The sequence below is a fragment of the Perissodus microlepis genome, chromosome 3 (assembly GCF_051167445.1).
Source record: "Perissodus microlepis isolate ML-2025 ecotype Zambia chromosome 3, ASM5116744v1, whole genome shotgun sequence".
In the NCBI taxonomy this organism is placed as follows: domain Eukaryota; kingdom Metazoa; phylum Chordata; class Actinopteri; order Cichliformes; family Cichlidae; genus Perissodus; species Perissodus microlepis.
The window spans coordinates 15526890-15548104 of record NC_140463.1 but is presented as its reverse complement, the minus strand read 5'-3'; the positions used below and the strand labels follow the sequence as shown (position 1 = coordinate 15548104).

The 21215-nt window shown below is 37.0% G+C and overlaps 2 protein-coding genes across 2 annotated transcripts; one reads left to right on the top strand and one right to left on the bottom strand.

Annotated features, from left to right (window-relative positions):
* Positions 1-3072: 3072 nt before the first annotated feature.
* Positions 3073-9125, top strand: LOC146390148 (low affinity immunoglobulin gamma Fc region receptor III-A-like). Its single transcript, XM_084923193.1, has 7 exons — positions 3073-4014; positions 4404-4466; positions 5134-5388; positions 5556-5804; positions 6910-7086; positions 7318-7350; positions 9052-9125. Exons 1-7 carry the CDS (start codon positions 3993-3995, stop codon positions 9123-9125), a joined length of 873 nt encoding a protein of 290 aa, XP_084779319.1. The 5' UTR covers positions 3073-3992.
* Positions 9126-11880: 2755 nt separating this feature from the next.
* On the bottom strand, positions 11881-21206 carry LOC146390147 (butyrophilin subfamily 2 member A2-like). The gene is made up of 5 exons (XM_084920778.1): positions 21143-21206; positions 16695-17036; positions 15775-16056; positions 13720-13961; positions 11881-11925 (listed from the first exon to the last, which is right to left on the bottom strand). Exons 1-5 carry the CDS (start codon positions 21204-21206, stop codon positions 11881-11883), a joined length of 975 nt encoding a protein of 324 aa, XP_084776904.1.
* Positions 21207-21215: the final 9 nt, after the last annotated feature.

Here is a 21215-nt window from a genome sequence, read left to right as displayed (position 1 = left end):
GTGCGATAATATAAATATTAATAATAAAACAATAAAGAATATTAAAAGAGCAGAGATGGAAAAATTCATAAACATATGATTGTGCACCCAAACTGCCTTAAGTCATCTATGTTTAGTGTTTGCTTTAATATAGCCTAATTAAGTAATCACATAAAATAAATCATAACATATTTATGTTGTCTTCATCTGTAATTAGTTGTCCTGTAAAGATGGCGCCGGTGTGTATGGCAGGCCGTCCTCGTCTGCGCCTTGGCTTAGTACTCCTTATTGTTTTGTTTTTGGTTTTATGCTCACTAGGTGGCTGTGCACTAATAACTTATGACAGACATGCTTTTGAATCTCCGATTCTCTTACTCCCACCATCCGGATCCATGTTGGACTCTGGGTGACGCCACCCCTCTATGGCCAGACTCCCTCGCCAGTATGTCCTGCCTACCTCTCTCCAACTTGAACAGGAAACGTTACAGGAAACGGGGTAAAAGGAGTGGTTTTTGCGTCCGTTTTAAGGCTTACCTCAAAGCCAAGGTTACGGATTATCCATTTGCAAGCCGAGATATTCTACGCTTCATCCCCTCCTTCAGAGGCCGCCCTGATGCTAAACTGCTGAGCTATCGGTGGATCTGCCCCGCTGGTTTTCAAACCTACCCAGCCCTTCCAGTGGCTTGCCTCCCTGTTCGGTCCTGGATAACGTCCTCCGGTCGTGGCGTCCATCACAACAACCTCAGCGTCCTGCGACATGCCACCGCTGGTGACCTAGCTCCTCGGACACAGATGGCTTTATTTAATGTCAGCTCGCTGGCGAACAAGGCTTTTCTTTTAAATGACTTTTTCCTCGCCGCGGGACTGGGCGTTTTACTCCTGACGGAGACGTGGACTTCTCCCGGTGAGTTCATCCCCTTCTCTGAGCTTCTCCCCCCAGACTGTGTCTTTTTTAGCTCGCCGAGGCTCACTGGTGGCTTAGCTTCGGTTTTTAAAAACAAACATAAAGTTCGGCTGCTACCCTCCCCTACCTACCCTAGCTTTGAAGCACAGCTACTGGAGATGACTGGCTCTTTGACTACTCTGTGTGTTGTGGTCTATCGTCCGCCTAAATACAACAAGACTTTCATCTCTGAATTCGCTGACTTTTTAGGATCTGTTCTTTTTAAATATGGCTGTGTTCTTATTTCTGGCGATTTTAATATACATGTCTGCTGTAAGAACGACCCATTGGCTAAAGATTTTCTTGCATTAACTGACTCTTTTAACCTCACTCAGTGGGTTAATGAACCAACCCATGCTAAAGGCCATACCCTTGACCTGGTCTTCTCATATGGCTTGGACATCTGCATCAAGGATATAAACAATGCTGGGTTCTCTGACCACTCCCCAGTCATCTTTGATGTTGACTTAGGTAATACTGAATTGCACCTTGAGGCCCTCCTTCGCCCTATGCGTACAGTTAATGCTGAAACTGTGGCAAATTTTTCTGCTTCTTTTTTTAATTCTGCATCCACTACGTTTGATTGTTTTACCTCTCATATGGTTGAGGACTTTGCCAACACCTTGTTAACCATATGCTCCTCTATCCTTGACACTGTTGCACCTATTAAAATGAAGCGCCCTAGAACTTATTCTCAATGTTGGTTAAACAACTCTACACACGCCTTACGACGTGTGTGTCGACGCGATGAGAGGAGGTGGAGAAAAGATAAACTCCAGGTATCTTATGAAATCCTACGTACCAGCCGCTCAAAATTCCAAACTGCTGCCAAAATGGCCAAAGCGGCTTTTCTATCAAAAATTATCCTAGCCAATGGTCACAACCCCCGAACGCTATTTAAAATTTTTAATTCTGTGGTCAATCCCTGCCGTGTTATGCCGCTGGCGTGCTGTCCGGCTCTTTGCGAACAATTTTTAAATCACTTTTTAGATAAAGTTTCATCTCTTAAGTCTTCACTTCCTTTAATGTCAAGCCCTGTTTTTACCCCTGGTTGTTCGTCTACTTTCCATCAGTTTGAGCCCGTGTCACTTCTTACTCTCAAGCGTTTAGTTGAACAGCTGAACAATACTAATCCTATACATGATACCCTCCCATCTCGTATAGTTAAGGACTGCTTCGATGTAATTGGACCCAGTATTTTATCGCTATTGAATTCTTCCTTACTCCCTGGCTGCGTCCCGTCAGCTTTTAATCATGCTATAGTTCAGCCTGTTCTTAAAAAAAGGAACCTTGATTATAATGATTATGTGAATTACAGGCCGATCTCTAAGCTCCCGTTCCTGTCCAAAATCCTTGAGAAGATAGTTCTTTTACAACTCCAGGCGTACCTGGATGAGAACGACATTAATGATAAATTCCAGTCTGCCTTCAAACCACATCATAGCACCGAAACAGCGTTGCTTAGAGTCCTTAACGATCTTCTTCTAATTGCTGCTAATGGACGCTCTGCGGTCCTAGTTTTATTGGATTTATCCTCGGCCTTCGATATGGTAGATCACAACATCTTATTAGCGAGGCTTGAGCATACTGTAGGCATTAAAGGTGTTGCCCTTGATTGGTTTAAATCACACCTCTCCAATAGGTTCTTCTCTGTCAACCTGGGCACTTGCTCTTCCTCCGCTGCACCTGTCTGCTGTGGCGTGCCTCAAGGATCTGTGTTAGGCCCTATTCTTTTCTCACTGTATATGCTCCCTCTAAGTGCAATCTTTGAGAAATACCGCACCGCTTTCCACTGCTATGCTGACGATATACAGATCTACTTTGAACTAAATGATGATCTTGCTTTGTCCTTGCACTTTTTCCAAGACTGCATGCGCGAGGTCAAAGAATGGCTCCTAGCAAACTCTCTTATCCTAAATGATAAGAAAACTGAAATCGTGGTATTTGGCAGCAACGTTCCTCGTGGCCAACTTCGTGATGCTTTTGGTTCCCTTACCAGCTCCCTTTCTGACACTGTTAGCAATCTGGGCGTGTTGCTTGACAGCTCGTTCAAACTCGATAAACAAGTGTCTGCTGTAGTTAGATCTAGTTTCTACCAACTCCGTCTCATCTCTAAGGCTAGGCAGTATGTTCTGCATAAGGACCTGGAAAAGCTCATCCACGCCTTTGTGACCTCAAGGCTGGATTACTGCAACTCACTTTATTTTGGTCTTCATTCTGCCCTCCTTCATAGACTGCAGACAGTCCAAAATGCTGCAGCACGCATTCTGACCAGAACTGGGAAGTTTGCCTGTATCACTCCTGTTCTAGCTGACCTGCATTGGCTACCCATAAAAAACCGCATCCAATTTAAAATACTGCTGCTTACGTTTAAAATTACCAACAACACAGCACCGAGCTACCTTAAGGAACTCCTTAAATCGTATGTTCCTGCCAGAGCATTAAGATCATCTACTCAGGTACTCTTGGTGCAGCCTAGATCTCGGCTGAAGTCTAGAGGTGACCGGGCGTTTGCCCTGGCTGCACCAGAGTTGTGGAATAACCTTCCTATTGTGATCCGGGCGTCTGATTCCATCCAATCTTTTAAATCACGGTTAAAAACCTATTTGTTTAATCTCGCCTTTCCTGCTTGTTAATGCTCGCACCTGACTCTTAGACTTACTCTATTTTTCCTTATACATATTTTTTATGGCTTGTGCTTTTATTATGTTTTTATTTCAATATGCATTTTATATTACCCCTGTGTATTAGTGGCATTGACCTGTGAGTATATTTGATACTTTGCTAAGGCCTTATAATACTCGTGTTACTTCTCTGTCTCTTATGTTAAGCACTTTGGTATACCGCTGGTTTTTAAATGTGCTCTATAAATAAAGATTGTTGTTGTTGTTGTATGTCTTGTGTGCAGTAACAGTGGCTCTTCCTTCTGACAGTTCAAGAGATAGGTTGACAAAAAAAAAAATCCCCCACACGTAGCTGTGGCTTCTATGCCGCACAGAAAAAGGGAAGTACTACCCTGTCATGTTTTACTTTTATTCAGTCAAATAGTGAGGCCCATGTGAGGTACAATATGGAGCTCTGCATCAAACTGAGTGAGTACTGATCCTCATTTGCATCTGAATCAACATTCAAATAAAATCCATGGATGTGTGTGTCTGTTAAGCGGTTTGTTAATGCTTTTTTCAGAAGTCACATTTATTTATAAAGTACAGTGCATGTGAATTTACACTGAGTGATTAATACGATTTTTATATGGTGCAAGTGTTAATTCTGTTGCCTTAAAGAAACCAGATCATTTGGTAATTTTAAATTGCTTCTGCTGAACGCTGTCAGCTGGACACTGAACTAAAAGTATATAAAAGCCAGACTAGTATTATTACTTTTATTATTAGCAGCAGTAGTATTAGTATTTTTTGCTGTTGAGATTCCATGTCTTACATATAAAGACATCGGTAATGTGTCATTTTTTTTGTCTCTACAGTGGTGAAAATGCTGTTGCTGCTCATAGCTCAAGACCAGAAATATTGTATGTATGCTAAAGAATGTAAGACAAACTTTTGTTAACTGAATACACTTGCTGGTCACTTTATTAGGTACACTTTGCTTGTGCCTGGTTGAATGTAATGACAAACCTGTTGAATCGGTGATGCCTCGGTGTGAGTGCCATCATGACACTGCACATTAAACCCGATTTTCATTCCAACCTTTACTGCCTTCAAGCTGGGAAAATGTAACGGTCAGAAAAACAATACCAACATAAATTGCTATTATACTATTTGTATTGTTACTTTAAGGGTGCTATCATGAAATCAAGGGGTGCTTGAAAAAAATGTCTATCTATGATAAATCTGTGACTCACAACAACCCATTTGGCACCATGCCACATTCAAAGTCTCTCAGATCATTTTTGTTTTCTATTCTAATTGTTGATTTGACTGATTAGCCATTTTGTTAAAGAGCAGTTGAACATACGTCCCTAATAAAGTGACCGGTTAGTGTATATAACAATTACAAATACTAGACATGGCTTATCTTTCTATTTCCTAAGAAAATGATTTGGAAAAAAAAGTATATTGTACTTTTATTGTACTGTACTTGCAAGTGGGTGGTCCCTATTAAATTCACTTTTTTTGAAGAGTAGATATCAATCTCTTCATCTAGTCATTTTTTTATTTAATTTTATCCATTTACTTGTTTTTGTGTGTGTGCAGCAGAAGGAGCTTATCTTCATGTTCATCCAAACAGACTTCAGTTCTTTGAATATGACTCCATCTCATTAAACTGCTCGGGGTTTCATGGCCCAGCAGAATGGAGAGTGATCAAAAAGCTTGGCTTAAATTCTACTCAGTGGGAAACATCAACAAGAACCTTGTACATTAAACCTTCCTTTAAGTCACACAGTGGAGAATACTGGTGTGAAAATGAAGATGGAGAGAAAAGCATGACTGTCAGCATCACCATCACTAGTATGTTTACTAACCACTAACTTCACATTTTTCCAAAATTTCAACATGCTACTAAGACTCAAAAATCAAGATGGACTTGAGTTAAATGTGTTTTTACAGCCATCTTAACTTTAGTCAGGGGGGATGTCAATGTATTCATTTTATTATAAATGTTCTTGTTTTTTGAGGAGGCGATGTGATCCTGGAGATTCCCGCTTTTCCTTTTATGGAGGGAGACAATGTCACTTTGGGCTGTAGAAAAAAAGGAATGCCTTCCAATCTTCCAGCTGATTTTTACAAGGACGGTCACTACTTGGAAACTGGATATGCAGGAAAGATAACCATTCCCCATGTTTCCAAGTCTAATGAAGGACTGTACGAGTGCAGCTTTCCTGAATCTCAAGGGAAATCACCAGAGAGTTGGATGGCTGTGACAGGTGAGCTATGACATTTTTTTAGCACAATGGATGCATAATATTTTCAAATAAACTATACAGTTCTGCATTTGAGCAAATGCAATGCACAAATATACACGCAATAGTCTCTTTGCTATATTCTAAACTTTGTGTAGTGGTGCTAGAAGAAAATTAAAGTTTTAAACAGGTCTCTGCAGTCTCTGCTTGCATGTAAGAATATAAAATATCAGGCATACTAAGGAAATGCTTGAACTGAATGTTATTCAAGAATAAAGCCACACTTTGGGGTTTGTAAAGCTCTAGTTTTGTAAGGCACAGTGTTGCTTTGCGCAATATCAGCATCAGCCTTCAAACATAATTATAATTTTCACTCTTTCATGTCCTACTATATAATGTTCAGATTTAGCATAGATTATCATTGAGTAAGTGGAGATAATATTTCATCATTATTATTATTTTTTTTAACATAAGTCAGATAACTAATGTAACTAGGACAATGTTAACTTGAAGAAAGGTGTATTTAGCACATAGAGGGTGGAAAAGGTGAGTAAAGAAGAAATACTCAATGCATCATGGGAATCCCCCAGTAGCGTAGACCTATTGTAGTGTAAATAAAGGTGGATTCAGGAGCAACTGATCCAGCCCAGATCTTAAGTCTAATCTTAAAAGTAGAGAGGCTGTCTCCCCAACCTAAACTGGAAGTTGGTTCCACAAAATAGGGGACTGAAAACTGAAGGCTCTCCCTCCCCTTCTACTTTTAAATACTCTAGAAACAACAAGTAAGCCTTTAGTCCGAGAGGGAAACGCTCTAATGAGGATTTTTTAAGGACATCTTGATAATAATGAATTGCAGTACTCCAGTATAGAAGTAATAAATGCATGAACAAGTTTTTCAGCGTCACAATCCTATCTCCAGAATTATTAGAATGAATCGTCTGCTGACCATGACTGTGCAAAAGGTCATTGCAGTTTTTTTTTTGAGTTATTGATTTAGTTGATCTAGTGAGAAACTAACACTGTCTTCACTCACGTCAAGGGAATATAGATTAGATTGTTATCCATTTCATCATCTTGAAATACTTAACAAAAATTAACAAAATACTATATTGTATATTTATTGTGTTAGCAGCACATGTTGCTCCCACACCTCAGGAGACAATACCTCAAGATGATCAAGAGACTGAACAGAAGAGCTCTCCATCCAGGTCCACTGGACTCTCCATCATATTGCCTGCTATGTTGATCATTTTGGCTGTGGATGTGATAATAGTGGCTGGACTACATTACTGCCAGAAACATGCAGGTTTCTTTCTTTCTATATTTGCACTTATAATAACAATAGATTAATATGTTCAGTAGCAAAACAAGGCAGAAAGAGAAATAATTTTTGGAATTATTAAATGGATGTTTATTGAAGTAAGATTACTGGTTACTAATTTTTGATTCTAAAATTCAGCAAGATGTGCCAGTTTCCTTTTTGTTCTTTAACTTTTTATTTATTGTTCTTCTTTTTATTTTATTTTGTTCCACCTAGTAGCAAGCTCTTTCGCTGTCATGTCAGTAACAGGTGAGTAGTTTATAAATTCAAGATTCAAGGTCTTTATTGTCACAATATACAGCGTACCAAAATGCCGTTTCACCACAAACCCCCCATTTTGCATTTATGAGAATATAAAAAATAGACAGTGTTGGGGAATACATTACGTTACGTATTTAAAATACAAAATATGAGTAAGTCTATTCAGTTTAAAAAGGTGGTATTCAGAATACAGTTACTTTGTTGAAATAAAGGGATTACATGGCGGTCTTTTCTTGTTTCATATGTTAGGCTATGCCCTCTCTATTTTTGGTAATTCCACGCCGGTGGAAACCCAAACAAAACATGCATTAAGAGCCTCTAATACCTAATGTCTCAATCTCGTGGCCCATGTCACCCCTAGTTGCGGCCCGCATAATGATGTGAAGAAATTTTTTTTTTATTATTATTTAATATGAAGGCAATAGGCAGAGTGTTACAGGCATAGCCCTAAAGAATGTAGCCTCATGGGCAGTGAAGTCCAGTTGTAAGTAATTATTAAGACTCGACTGTACACTGTGTTCGTGTTTTACTCCGAAACAATACATTCCGTTGGAGCAGCCTTTCAACGCCTCTCTCTGTCTCTCACTGGCAAAGTTGACCCAGACAACAAAGTAAAGCTAGTTTTTGGCTACGAGCCCGACACAGAACCCAACGCATTAGCCAGAGGTCCCTTTACTACGGTTCAGAGCCGCGGACCTGTTTTATATATGTGCCGAATAGATTTCTATACGAGATCGCTGCAAAAAGAGCAGCCTTACCTAATGTCCACCCTACTGTTACTCATTTTATATTAAGATTTAAAGATCTAATTGGTATTGGTATGGCGAGTAGCCTTCAGTAATAGTAATAAATCACACAGCAATATGACATTCATGTAGTTGTAAAAACCATGATAATATATTAAGTAATCCAAAGTTTTCAGAATATGTTACTCTCATTGAGTAACGGAATACGTTACAAAATACATTTTGGAGCATGTATTCTGCAATCTGTAGTGGAATACATTTTAAAAGTAACCTTCTCAACACTGAAAATATATCTAGAAACTAGATATATTAAACTAGAAATGACAAATAAATAACAACTTGCTAAATTTAAGTAAAATTAAAACAATAAAAAGATACTGCCACTAACTATATCTATGTACAATAAACACAGACAGAACAACAGACAATACAACGTGCTCATGTGCAATTGCAGTAAAGTGAGATGATTGTGCAGTAGGTATTGAATACCAGGTTCAGGTTATGGTCAGGTTTTAGTAGAGAAGACAAGCCTAAGACATGTGCAAGGTGTAAAATTTGTAAATATAGCATAATGTAGATGTGTTCAGTGACCATGTGACTGAGGTGTGCGAATAAGCATATTGTTCCAAGGTCCAGTTTGTAATAGATTTGTGGAAGTTTGTGTTGTTTTTGAGTCTTTTTGGTGAGTATTGTAAAAGTGTTTGTAAGAGTGTTTATGTTTATAGAACTCAAATAGAACTTAAGTAAAAATATAATAATCTTATACTCATCTCTCCTGCATAGTTTTGAGTCTCAGTGAACTAATTGTAAAATTAGGAGGCTGTAACACAGTATCACCAAGATAGCGTTTTTATGTGAGAATTTATTTCAAATAGACTAATGAGTAAGTTATCTTTCTGTCACCACACACTACTTATTTCAAAACTTTTTTTATCTGTTTCAGTGTATAAAAATGTTCAGGTAACTCATCTACAAATGGATACCTACAACAATGAGACAAAACAGAAAAAGAAATGAGGTACTCATTTTACATTTTATTATTATTATTATTATTGTTACTTTATTTAGGAAAACCATATAGGAAAACTATATATTTTTCTATAACTTAATAGAACTATAATAGAAAAATATATATCTTAAAATATGATGATAATCATGATATCATAATTTATAGTGTTCTGTATTTGACATATATTTATATTTTTGATTTGCTTGATTGTTCACTGACAATGGGACACAAAGGGCATTATATTAGTGCTGAAATAGACACGAACCTATTCAGTGTGTACCCCACTTGCTGGGGAAGTGCAATTAGTAAGATAGCTCCTCCAGATGATGATTGTTATGAATTGACAATGAATAAAAAAAATTACATTAAATTAAAATATCCAGTGCCAAGTCAAGTCAGTTCATTTATAAGCACAAAAAAACAATACTGACCAAAATACTGTTCAACTATATCATGAAAGCAATAATAACAACACAATACACATAACCACAAGAAAAAACTAAAAAGAAATGTGAAGGCAAATTTAGGAAGGAAGGAAAGGAAAATTAGTGTTGAAACAGATTTTGAAAAGTGTTACTGAGTGTTGGTGAGGTCCTAATAGGAGGCCAGGCTGTTCCAAAGTTTACGGGAAGCTAGAACAAAGATACAAATTCCTCTTTTCTTTAACTTCTTGGTACAACCAGAAGCAATTTAATGACTGAAACAAATAAAATATTACAATCAAATCCAAAACGCACAGGCATTTGGATTTGGATTTTATGTTTTATCCTAAGAGCCTCAGTGGGTAAAAACTAGCTCTGACATCAGCATTTTCTTTCTTAAATGTAAAGATATTGTCAATAACCACCCACCACGCTTATTACCAAATGTGTTTTTCAGAGGGTCAAGATCACCTTTGAAGCAGGAATCTACACTTAATAAAAGATCACTGAACATGATTAAAAGTGCTGATTCTGCACTATGATGTGCTTCTAAACCATTCTGAAATGATCCATCCAAGTGATGGTTGAATAGATTTCTGATTTTGATGATTTTCATGTTGCTTTAGCATTTACTTTCATCTATTCAAGATTCGTTGCTCTTAAGCCATCAGCTTAGAAGTAAGAGCTACGTGTATCTTACAACATTTATTTTTGTTGTTGTTAAACAACCTTGTTCTCCCTCTATTTGTTAATACCCCATTAGAGATGTTTTTTATAAGACACTGCATGCTATCACTTTTCAATATGGACACTGTCGTCAGCTGCTATTACAAGTGCTCTCAATACAGATGAGTTTGAGTTGAACATGTTTACTGGCAGATGTCTGACATGAAAAAAAAGAAAGAAGAAAGAAGTGATTAAAGATTAAGTTTATCTAAAATTCCACCGTAGCAAAACATAACAAAGCCATGTGTGTTTTAGTTAAAAGGTATTCAATAATTATTTAGCATTTTAATTTTAGAAACTCTCTGACTCTTGCATACAAAAGACAGGGCATGCACTTAACAGAGTCCAACAAATAATAAGTGAATATTATAGTAGACTCAATTTGCAAAGGTCAACTTTAAGTGCTATGTAACTACAGCAAAGAGTCATTTTTATTATGTTAATTGCTATTGGTGTTATTAGGTGTTATCTTCATATATTATACTGGCAGCTGCATTTATGTTTGACTCTTTGACTTCAGTTACAATACATGTGACTTCTGGAAGAGCAGTTGCATAACTTTTTGTAACTTCTATGGCCAGTTTTCTTATATTGGGCATGTAATACACTGTCCTGTATAAACTTGTTTTTTTAGTCTCTTTATTTGTGCCTGTATTATGTGGATCTATTAGTTTTACATTTAGAAGACATGTACATGTATTAATTAGAAACATAATAAAAATAGATTTTCAGATTCAGTTATACAATGGAATATGGAAAACAGCATATTTGTCAGATATATTTATGAATTTATGACATATCAAGACTAAAACAAACAAAAAAGAAACCTTGAAAAACATTTAGAATTACTATTCTTAAAATGTTTCAACATTTCAAACTTATATTTGCCTTCCTATTACAGCTTAAATTTTTGTTTTTTAAGGTAGTGGTTTATTATAGTTTAGCAGTTATACCACAATACAGTTTTACTTTATATGCTGGTAGATACTGTGGTTATCGTGAATATAACCGTTGGATGTTCACTTAACCTGAAGTAGACATGCAATGTGACAGATATAACTGTGGCTTAAGACATTAGAATATATATAGAATGCAATTTAGAGTTCCAATTTAGAGGACCTTTAGAGGTCACCTGCCCTCTAAATACAATAAATAAAAATACAACTTGTTTTTATAATAAAAGAAAAAGAGAAATATATCTATAAGATAACATCATGTATCCACGTGTGTTCATTAGCAGCTGATCTGCAGCAGTGGATTTCTCAGTCTGTCTTGACTCTGGACACTTGCAGTTTTTACACATGGAAATCACATGTGTGCTAAGATGCAGGATTAGAACACAGGTTTAATCCGAATAAACTACTATTTTTCTGCTCGTTTCTCCTTATAAAAAACGTCCATTTAGCTCAACACCACCACCAGGTTAGGCAGCAAAATAACTGAATTAACATTATCATTAGTGTAAATGATCCTGATGTTTGTGGAGGACTGTAAAAGTGATATTCAGCTGAGCATCATGGCCCTCCTGTCCTCCACAGCTTTCTGCCAGTGTTTAGACAGCATGAACGGTGTGCATTCTAAAGTAGAGGCTTTTATAGCAAGTAGAACGTGAGTTCTATTTGACGGACTGACTGACGATGAGAACACAGCTGAACATAATCTGACACATAGGAAGTAGAACATGTGGAAAATAAACAGTGAACATGAATGAACTGAAAACACTGGGTCACAACCCAGGAACCCTGACATTACTCTTCGTCATGCTGTTTGAGCATTGCTGTTTCAGCCATTTTTGCAAAAAAATTATCCACCACCACACTTCCGCATCAGGTTTGTCAAATTAGTGACTGATTTGTTTATTCTTTTAGCTTTTGCTGCATTTTTCTATTTGTTTTCTTTCTTTGTAATCTTTTTTCGATTTCTGTTGTGTTTTGTGGTGTTTTTAATTTGATGGTGTTTTCTTAAGTTGCACTCCTTTTGGCCTCTCAGGACCACTGTAACTTTTGCTATTTTTTGTTAAGTGCCATGGTTGGTTTACTTTGCCTTAGGATTGTGTGTCCAGAGTCAAGAGAGACTGAGAAATCCATCAAGGCGAGAGGTGCCCAGACACAAGGTTTTTCTACTCTTGATGATACACCAGGACAAATTCAACAGTGTGAGGAAGAGGAGAGGAAGAAGTGCCAGCTCAGAGATATATAGAAGGCTGTTAGAAAAGTTTAAAATAATTAGCAACGGTTAAATAAATAAATTAGCACTGGGCAGTGAAAAGGTATACATTTAAAAAGTTAAAGTGTGTAAGTACTCACACCAAAATATCCCTGAAAATAAACGTCAAGCATATTAACTTCAGTTTTATGTTTCTTCAGTTAAACATGAAATATTTTTGCTTTATCTATGTGTTTGTTTCATATTGCTGTTTATATGTTTTATATATTTTGTGATAAGTTCATCTGCTGCATTACATCGTATTTTATAAGCATGTTATACATCTGTATCATGCTCTGTTAGGCCCATTCAGCCATTTAAGGATCAGATATCTTTTCCATCTGACCTAAGAAAATTATATGTCATGATTTTCTCACCCAATAAAGGGATACAGGCTATTCTTCATTTTATCAGCAGCTTACTCGTTTATAAACAAGAAGGCCCAGAGGTAGCACTGACGGTTGCCAGAATACTTTATAGTATGTAACTTTATTTGTTGTGTTTATGAAATGTATAGTTTTCTTTTTTGAAGAACCTTTTGATGTAATGTGATGTGCATTATGTGTCGAGTCATGACTGAATGGCTGAACTGCAGCACAGAAATAAATGAGATCTTATCTGGACAAGATGCTAACTTTGATTTCTTCTGTATTACAGCACAGTTTTTTAAAAAAAACTGCCTTCAGAAAATGTCATCAGAAAAATGCAAAAAGATATGAAATTTTTTTTATTCAGTTAAGCCTTTTCACCAAAAGAGCAAATGGCTCTTGCTAGAGATTTAAGCAAACAAGCTGAAAAAAAAGAAAGCTCAAACTTTACCTTCATGTATTTCCAAAACCTCACATCTAAAGTTGCATTCATCTTATTTAACTCTACTCAAATAAAAAATATTGTTAGGTTAATATACAGTACATCTATAATATGTGTGTGTGTATGTTTGTTTTAGCACCTGAGTTGTTTTTTTAAGTATTTTTTGTATTTAAATGTTTAAGGTTTCCTGGTTGGACTCTAAATTTGATTTCTTATGAATAGTTTCTTTCTGTTTCTTTATCTCTGACAGTTGCAAAATTATGTTTTCCTTCTGTTTCTCTGCTATTGTTTTTATGTTTCTCATTTTATTACATGCTTGCTGTGTCCTAATCAGATGTCTTTCAATGTTTGTTTCCATCTCTTCATATGCTGCTCTTTGCTGTGGTAATCTGTTTTTGCTTTTAGTTATAATGCTTTTCAGATCCATGTATCCCCTTGCTCTGTCCTTTTCTGTGTTCTTATCCACTTCCAGAAACTGCGTGCCCAGGTTCTCCACCTCAGATGCAAATGTATTGCTTTGATCTCCGAGTTCTTTTTTCACTTCTTTCAGGTCAATCTGTTGTTTCATCAGTATATTAATCAGCTCCCCCATGTCTTTCAGTTCTTCATCTTTCTTCTGTAATTCTTCAGACTTCTTGCTTTCTGCCACGAGCAGCTCTTCTACTTTCTGTCTCTTTCTTTCTGTGTAAACGCATAAATAGTTATTTTGTTGAAATTGGCAGAAAAAAATGTGTCACATAATTTAATTAAAACATTTCTAATATGGTTTGAAGGACGATTATGGACATTAAATAAAGAATATTAGAAATTACCCTTCAACAAAACAGATTTTTTTGACATTTCATTGCTATAAAATTCTGGGCCATGCGTCTAGGATCAGGGGCTTTTTAAATGAATTCCATCTATCATGATACAGTAGGTACACTGGAAAGGTCACTAATGCTTATTCACATTAAATTGTTAAGAGTTACCAGAGTTAGATACCTTTAGATCTGTTTTGTCTCCATTTCCACACAGAAATAGCTGCTGCAGTTAATATGAAACAAATTGCTAAGATAATGCTGACACGGTCAGCAGGAAAATGTGGAACTGCAACACAATCACCTGAAATGAAAAAGACAAGGGAATTACATTTATACAAAAATCTGTTTCCCCAAAATTCTGGGACTCTATAAATAATGTCTAAAAAATCAAATAAGAGAAAAAAACATTTCTTGTCTTTCATATCTGAGTTAATAAAAATGATGCCAGAAGCAATTGTATAAGTGTATGGAATCAGAGGAGGTTGTTTCCTGTAGATTTGAAATTAAAAAATATATTTTTCATATTCTTAACGAACATACGAATTGGGGCAACTGAGACTTAGGAGGGTCGTCTACCAATCACAATGTTGGTTGCTCAATCCCTGGCTACTCCAGTCTACATGTCAAAGTGTCCTTTTTGCCTCCACCCATTAGGAGTGTGAGCGTGTGTGCAAGTGTGAAACAAAGTGCTTTGCTGCATCTTAAAAAATTGTTTGCATGAAAGTGTGTTTGGGTGAAGGAGCCTAGTAGTAAAAGGAGCTCTGAGTGCTCAAATATACTAGAAAAGTGTTTTTTTCTTGATCCTTTTCACTACAGATTAACAACAATTTTTAATGCAGTGATGGTTTTCCTAGTTTCCTACGTGTATTGCATGTCTTGTTTATTGCCTGATGCATTATATAATTATATAATTTCTGTATGGTTTTGTTATTTCATGTTAAGTTAAATTTTGGAGAGGCTTGGGCTTATTTAGTAAATTCTTTTTTGTGTTCCCATTCTGTTCATCCAGTCTTGTCTTTGTATGTTTGTCTGCACATTTAGCTATATTTAGTTTTATTTTGGTAACTGCTGTATTCTGTGTGTTGTGTTCTTTTCACATCCGTCTACCTCCGTATGTCTGTAGTGCTCAGTCTGTCTCCATCTGTTCAATGTTGTGTCATGCTAGCTGTGTGTTCCCAGGCTTTGTATTCCCCGTGCTTCCAGGCCTACCCAGAGCTCTATTGTTCTGTATTCCCTAACCCACTCTCTGGTTTTGGACTTTATATATTCTTCAGATTTTCCCGCACCTGTTCGAGTTTGATTCCTGCCTTCAGCATTCTGGATTGGGGTCATCCTTGAACTGGTACACATAACATAGGGTCTTCAGATCACAGCCAATATTTCAGAGTGGAAAAAAACAAAACAAAAAACAAAACAAAACAACAAAAAAAACACCCCTTCCATAGAGAGGTATTTTGGTATTTTTTAAAAAACAAATATGTCCAAACATCCACTGTCAGATGTTCCACTGGGATCTTTTTAAATTATAGAGATTTTTAAATATTGTTGCTTGTGTCCATTTGGGAACATCTTTTTTCAGTTTTAAGATTTGATAATGATCTTTTTAGTGCAATCAATTAACTATAGCATTTTTAAAAAATCAAATTTTGTTTTTATTTATATTTCTAAAGATTAAAAGAAATACAATTTACCTGAAACATGTATGTGTGTCTCTCTGCTCTGTTTCATATCCCTTTGCTGAACTCTGCACGTGAAGCTGTTTTTGTGTCTCTTCTCCACAGTCACTCTGCTGCTGACAGTATAGAGGTCATCAGGACCTCTGAGGGTCTCTGTAGGTCCAGCAGAGAGGAGGTTTCCCTCACCGTCCAACCACAGCAGCTCAGGCTCTGGATACCAGCCTGCAGACTCACACTGTAACACCACCCTGCTGGTGTTTATGTTGATTCCTGATATTGTTGGTAATGAAAGAGAGCCTGAGGATGCCAAAGAGAAGAATGTGTTCTTACAGAGCACAGTGTTTCTGGTCAATTATATCAGCAATAAAAATGTTTTAATCAGTTTGGATAAAGGTTTCCTCCAAGCGTACTGTGCAGAGTTATATGTTCTAACAATAACTTCCGCAAATTTATTTCGAGCTGGAAAAATAAAGGTTTCTTGAACTGTTACTAGAAAATGTCACAGTTCAAGAAACTGCCATGGTGCTATTGCCAATTTCACACAAAGTCATAGTGTACACAGCTCTATTAGGATGAAGATGAAAAACTAAGATAAATTATTTTCAAAATTATTCAAAACCTGTGTGGGATTAACTTTCTTATTTCCTGCTATATAATGCAAAAATCAAATGATACATGCACTGTTGTAGTTGGTAAAGGACAAAGAGACTGGTGTGTGATAAAATAATGAAAAAAACCAGCAAAGACTGGATAAAGTTGATTACTTAAAACAGCTTTATATTAACTGCAACCGTTTCATGTAACTACACAGCCAAATGCTCCTCACAGCATATAAAGAGACATATTTATAAGGATCACTTTACTGTGTGTTAAAGTTTTTCCTTTAATTTGTCATCAATTTGTATCTCACAGTGTACTGAAAAATGTCCACTTACCAACAAGAAGTTCAATGATAGATTCTTTGTGCTCTGAGGGAAAATAGCATCTATATCTGCCATTATCAGAGTGTTTGACTCTAGTGAGTTTCAGTGAAAGGTCTCCCTGCTTCAGTTTCTCAGTGGACAGTGATGTCCTTCCTTTGTAAGATGGGTTTTGATTAACTAGATGGTTTTGGCCCTCGTACCACACATGGACAAATCTGGGATCCAGGTCAGGTCTCCCCCACTCCAGAATCTTAGAAACAGCGTCTGATGGAGGTTCTAGGTGGCATGGTAAGATGATGTCCTCACCAACTAATGTGATTATTGTTTGAGTTGGTGTTACTGTCTCAGACTGACCTGAAAAGCACAGGACAAAGTTTGTATCTTACAGTCACATTAATGTTTGTGGATTCTTTGCAGCTGACTCTTGATTGTTTCATTTAATCTGATGTATATGTGAAAAATCATGAAATATCTTCAAACCTTGTTTAACTATATTGAGTTTAAAGTACTGACATTAGTTGATGAGGTTTGTGTAGAAATTACCTGTCCGATTTATCAGAAGGAGCAGGATCACAGTGTGGTGAAAAAACAAAGAACATAACTGAGGTTTCAAGATGAGTTGACCACATTGGGGAAACATCCTGGTTCTCTGGAAATAGAAAGAAAAGAACCACGGAAGAAGAACATACTTCAAACCTGATTACACAGAGTGAGTTAACCTTAAATTACTTAGATGTCAAGTTTGTATATTCAATGGTAAGCATTCTGTCAAAGATCACTTCAAAATTCAGTGAATTATCATAATTTAAATTGTGCATACACTTCCTAGATCCATAGACCATATTATATCAGTAGAGACAGCTCCCCTAAAATACAATCAACAGTCAAATTAGTCAAATGTATTTGTGCTATTCTGGTTACTACTGTAAGTGTGTACATATAAATAAGTACCACATTGAAATGAGTAGTAAAACAATAAAAAGTAAAATAAGGTCTGTGAGATCACTTGTTTAAAAAAATGCTAATTTGCTAATTACTTCTCTTAAGTCAGCAACAATTTACAACATAAAACAGATCATTCCACATAACTTAGTGATAGGATCGAACGGGAGCAGGTCTAGAAAAAAAACCCCAAAACTGCTCAATGTGTGATATTCCGTGCAATATCCTCAGTTGGCAGCAAATGTTGTATCATAAGACCCTTAGTATCCAGTATCTAGCTAATATGTTATCATGGTATTGTAGCTATACAATGGCACATAGATGCACAGGTTTTTCTTGTCTTACGGCTCCACTTTTAATTGCTTTTTTTGGGGTCACAGCTCTAGGCCTTTTATTCTGTTGTTAGTGCCAAATGCAATTTAAAATCAGCAGGGAAACACTAATTATCTTAATTGCAACATTTCCCAACAGTGTTATTTCCATTCCTATTTGAGGTTTGTGAGAAAATATGTTGCAACCACAGATCTTCCCCTTGGTGCAATCTTTTTTCCCCTTTTCATTTGGTCTTTTTTTCTTGCTGTGTGTGAGTGTGGTGTCTTGTGATAATTATACACTTGATCACAAAGTCCAGCACTGGTGATACATTAACAGCAAAAAGTAAAGGCAGATTAAGACAAGCAAGTAAAAAGAGAGCCGAACTGCTGCCCAATTAAGAAAAAAACTGGTTGAGTGTTGTTTTTACAATGGCTAACAGAAGAAACACAATTTAATGAAAGCTTAGTGAACAAATACTCGAACAACAGTATAAATCAAGAGAACTAGTTTTAAATTTACGTTTATCAAATTAGAACTACAACAAAAGAAGTACAGTTAAGATTAAAATAGAATCATATTTACGTAACTTTATACACTTACCAGTTGTTTCTCTGAGTGAGTTTGCACCTACGTTCAAAATGCTACACAGGATCTTCGGCTGTGCTGAACTTGAAAAGTGGAAGTGTGTGCTTTGACCGTCTGTGTGATCTTTGGTACAAGGAACTGCTCGCTCCAACTATCATAAAATCACAGCCTTTGATATACAATTGTATTTTACAGCTCTCTGATTACAGATGATACAGTCGGGGTTAATGGACATCTGACAGTTTACACTGATTCAGAACAAGGAGAAAAATTTCATGAAACTCTTCCTAATGTGAAAACTTCACGGACTGCTGATAGCCGACATGCATGCCGGCATCTGGATTCCAAGCCTTTCTATCTTCGTTATTGCTGCACGTTGCTAGGTCAACCAGTCAGACAAATGGGTAGGGGTAATGATGTTACGTCTGACACTGAAGCTCTGAGGCATGTGTAAATGGGGCGTGTCCAAATGAAGCCTGTGTCGAGGTCTGTATCATTCTTTAGAATATCAAGTAACCAAAGATAAACAAGACCCGTTATCTGACTCAAGCAGTTCAGAAGATGTAACCAATATATTAGTTTAACAAAGAATAACTGCTATGGCCCAGGTCATGATGTTGTGTGTTGTTTGTGCTCCTCACACCTGAGGGTGGCGTTATTCGTTCTCTTTGTTTGTACCTATGTAAGTTCCAGGTGGAGCCATACCATTGGCTGAGGATGTAATGAGGCTTTGAACTGGCTGAAGGAGGTTTGGGCCTTGCTGCTGCAGTTTAGGCTTGTGTGTAAAGCTCAGGAGGTGTGTGCTAGCCTCTCAGTGGACCAAAGCTTGGATTATGATGTGGTTCGTGCTACAGTATTGCTTGCTTTTGAATTGGTGCCTGAAGCGTACTGACAGAAATTCTGACATTGTGGGAAAAGGGACAACCAGATATATATGAAGTTTGCACGTGAGAAACGGTTGCTTTTTGATAAATGGTGTCAGGCTAGCAAGTCAAAGATTTTGCGCAGCTGAGGTATCTAGTGCTTTTGGGGGATTTTAAGAAATGCTTGCTAGAGCATGTGGTATTTAATTTAAATGAACAAAAAGTTGAGTCTCTTGCAAACGCTGCTGTCTTGGCAGATGAATTTGGCCTAACTCACAGGAGTGTTTTTTTTTAAAAATCTCCAATGCATCAGGACCCTAAGGTTTCCCCTGGTGTGGGGAGGACATGGTCAGTTCTCAAGAACATACATGCTCCAATCCAGAAATTTGTATTAGATATTGGACACAGATGGTGAACTGCTGTCAGACCCTGAATAAATTGTGAAACGTGTCTGTGATTACTTGGGTCCAAAACTCGATGTTCCAGAAGAATATGTAGCCGCCTCTAATCTCTCAGTGGCACCATTAAGACGGCAGGACAGCAGGGCCTCTTCCCCATAAGAAAACTCTCCTCCACCACTAGCAGGAGAATGAATAGTGAATATCTTAAGGCTACTGCTTGTACAGATATCATGGCTGGCTCACACAAGCTTACTCTGCCACTGCCACAGGCCATGTGAGTTTACAGCCCCTCCCACCAGAGTTTACTCCCCAGTTGACTGTCGTGAAACAGGCATAAATCAGTGACATTGTAAAACTTGCAATTATTGTAGGGCACGTTCTAACAAAACAACCAATAGATGTAACTGAATATCACATAATATCAAAAGACTAACTTAACACTGGGTTAAAACGACACAGATTTTTACTTTGCTCCGTTTTTGCATGAAATGGATCTGAGAAGATGTTGAGGGTGATAGTATTTTGAGATGCTGTCACCCAATAATAACATACGTCTTGAATCAGTCTCAGAGAGGATGGCTAGTTGGGGATATGTGTGTGTGTGTGTGTGTGTGTGTGTGTGTGTGTGTGTGTGTGTGTGTGTGTATATTTATATTACACAGGACCACAGGTTTATTGTCAGCTCAGAGTAAAATCTAGTCTCCATGTGTCTGTGGGCATTAATACAACTGTCAGATTGTCAGTTCCATTTACTGCATATTACACACTGATCGATGATCATTTGTCCTATTATTATCAATCACACTGACTGAAAAATGTTTATCACAGTTGGATCTTGGAGACGATGTAAATATTTGACAGAACATGAGGTGGAAATGACTTTATAAATTTAAACTGGAGTTTAAATTGATGAAAAGAAGAAAAATCGGGTAAAAATTCGTACTTGTAAGTTGAAACTTACACGCAGCCAGGAAACGTGAGTTTTACACATAGTTTTTTTGCTCGGTATATGTAAGCAGACCTTACCAAAAAAAAAAAAATGTAACTTGTGTAAATATTTTTTACAAACACAAATCTTTTTTACACGCACACAAATTCTAATTTATAGATGCAAAAACATCATATTTTCATATATTTTCATTTGACGGTTACAAAACTCACAACTACACATTCTGATTTACAAGTACAAAATATTTATGACCACAATTTGAGCCCATACACATGGGAACCTCAAAGAGGCTGCCAGGAAAGCTGTAACAGTGAAATACCTGCAGAGAGTCAGGTAAGACCTGAAGAGTCAGCTGAATAGGAAGAACAAGATCCAGACAATCAACACCTACACACTGTATCTCACCCGTGATCAGGTACTCAGGTGGGATAATAAGCTGGCCAAAGGCAGAGATAAAAACCACTGACATCAAGACAAG

Coding starts and splice junctions, on each gene's coding strand:
- LOC146390148 (XM_084923193.1), top strand. CDS start 3,993: ATGGAGCTCTGCATCAAACTGA. Junction 4,015..4,403: donor GGAGCTCTGCATCAAACTGA/GTGAGTACTGAT, acceptor TTGTCTCTACAG/TGGTGAAAATGCTGTTGCTG. Junction 7,351..9,051: donor CGCTGTCATGTCAGTAACAG/GTGAGTAGTTTA, acceptor TATCTGTTTCAG/TGTATAAAAATGTTCAGGTA.
- LOC146390147 (XM_084920778.1), bottom strand. CDS start 21,206: ATGTCAGTGGTTTTTATCTCTGCCTTTGGCCAGCTTATTATCCCACCT. Junction 16,057..16,694: donor TATCATTGAACTTCTTGTTG/GTAAGTGGACAT, acceptor TGGCATCCTCAG/GCTCTCTTTCATTACCAACA. Junction 13,962..15,774: donor GACACACATACATGTTTCAG/GTAAATTGTATT, acceptor GCGTTTACACAG/AAAGAAAGAGACAGAAAGTA.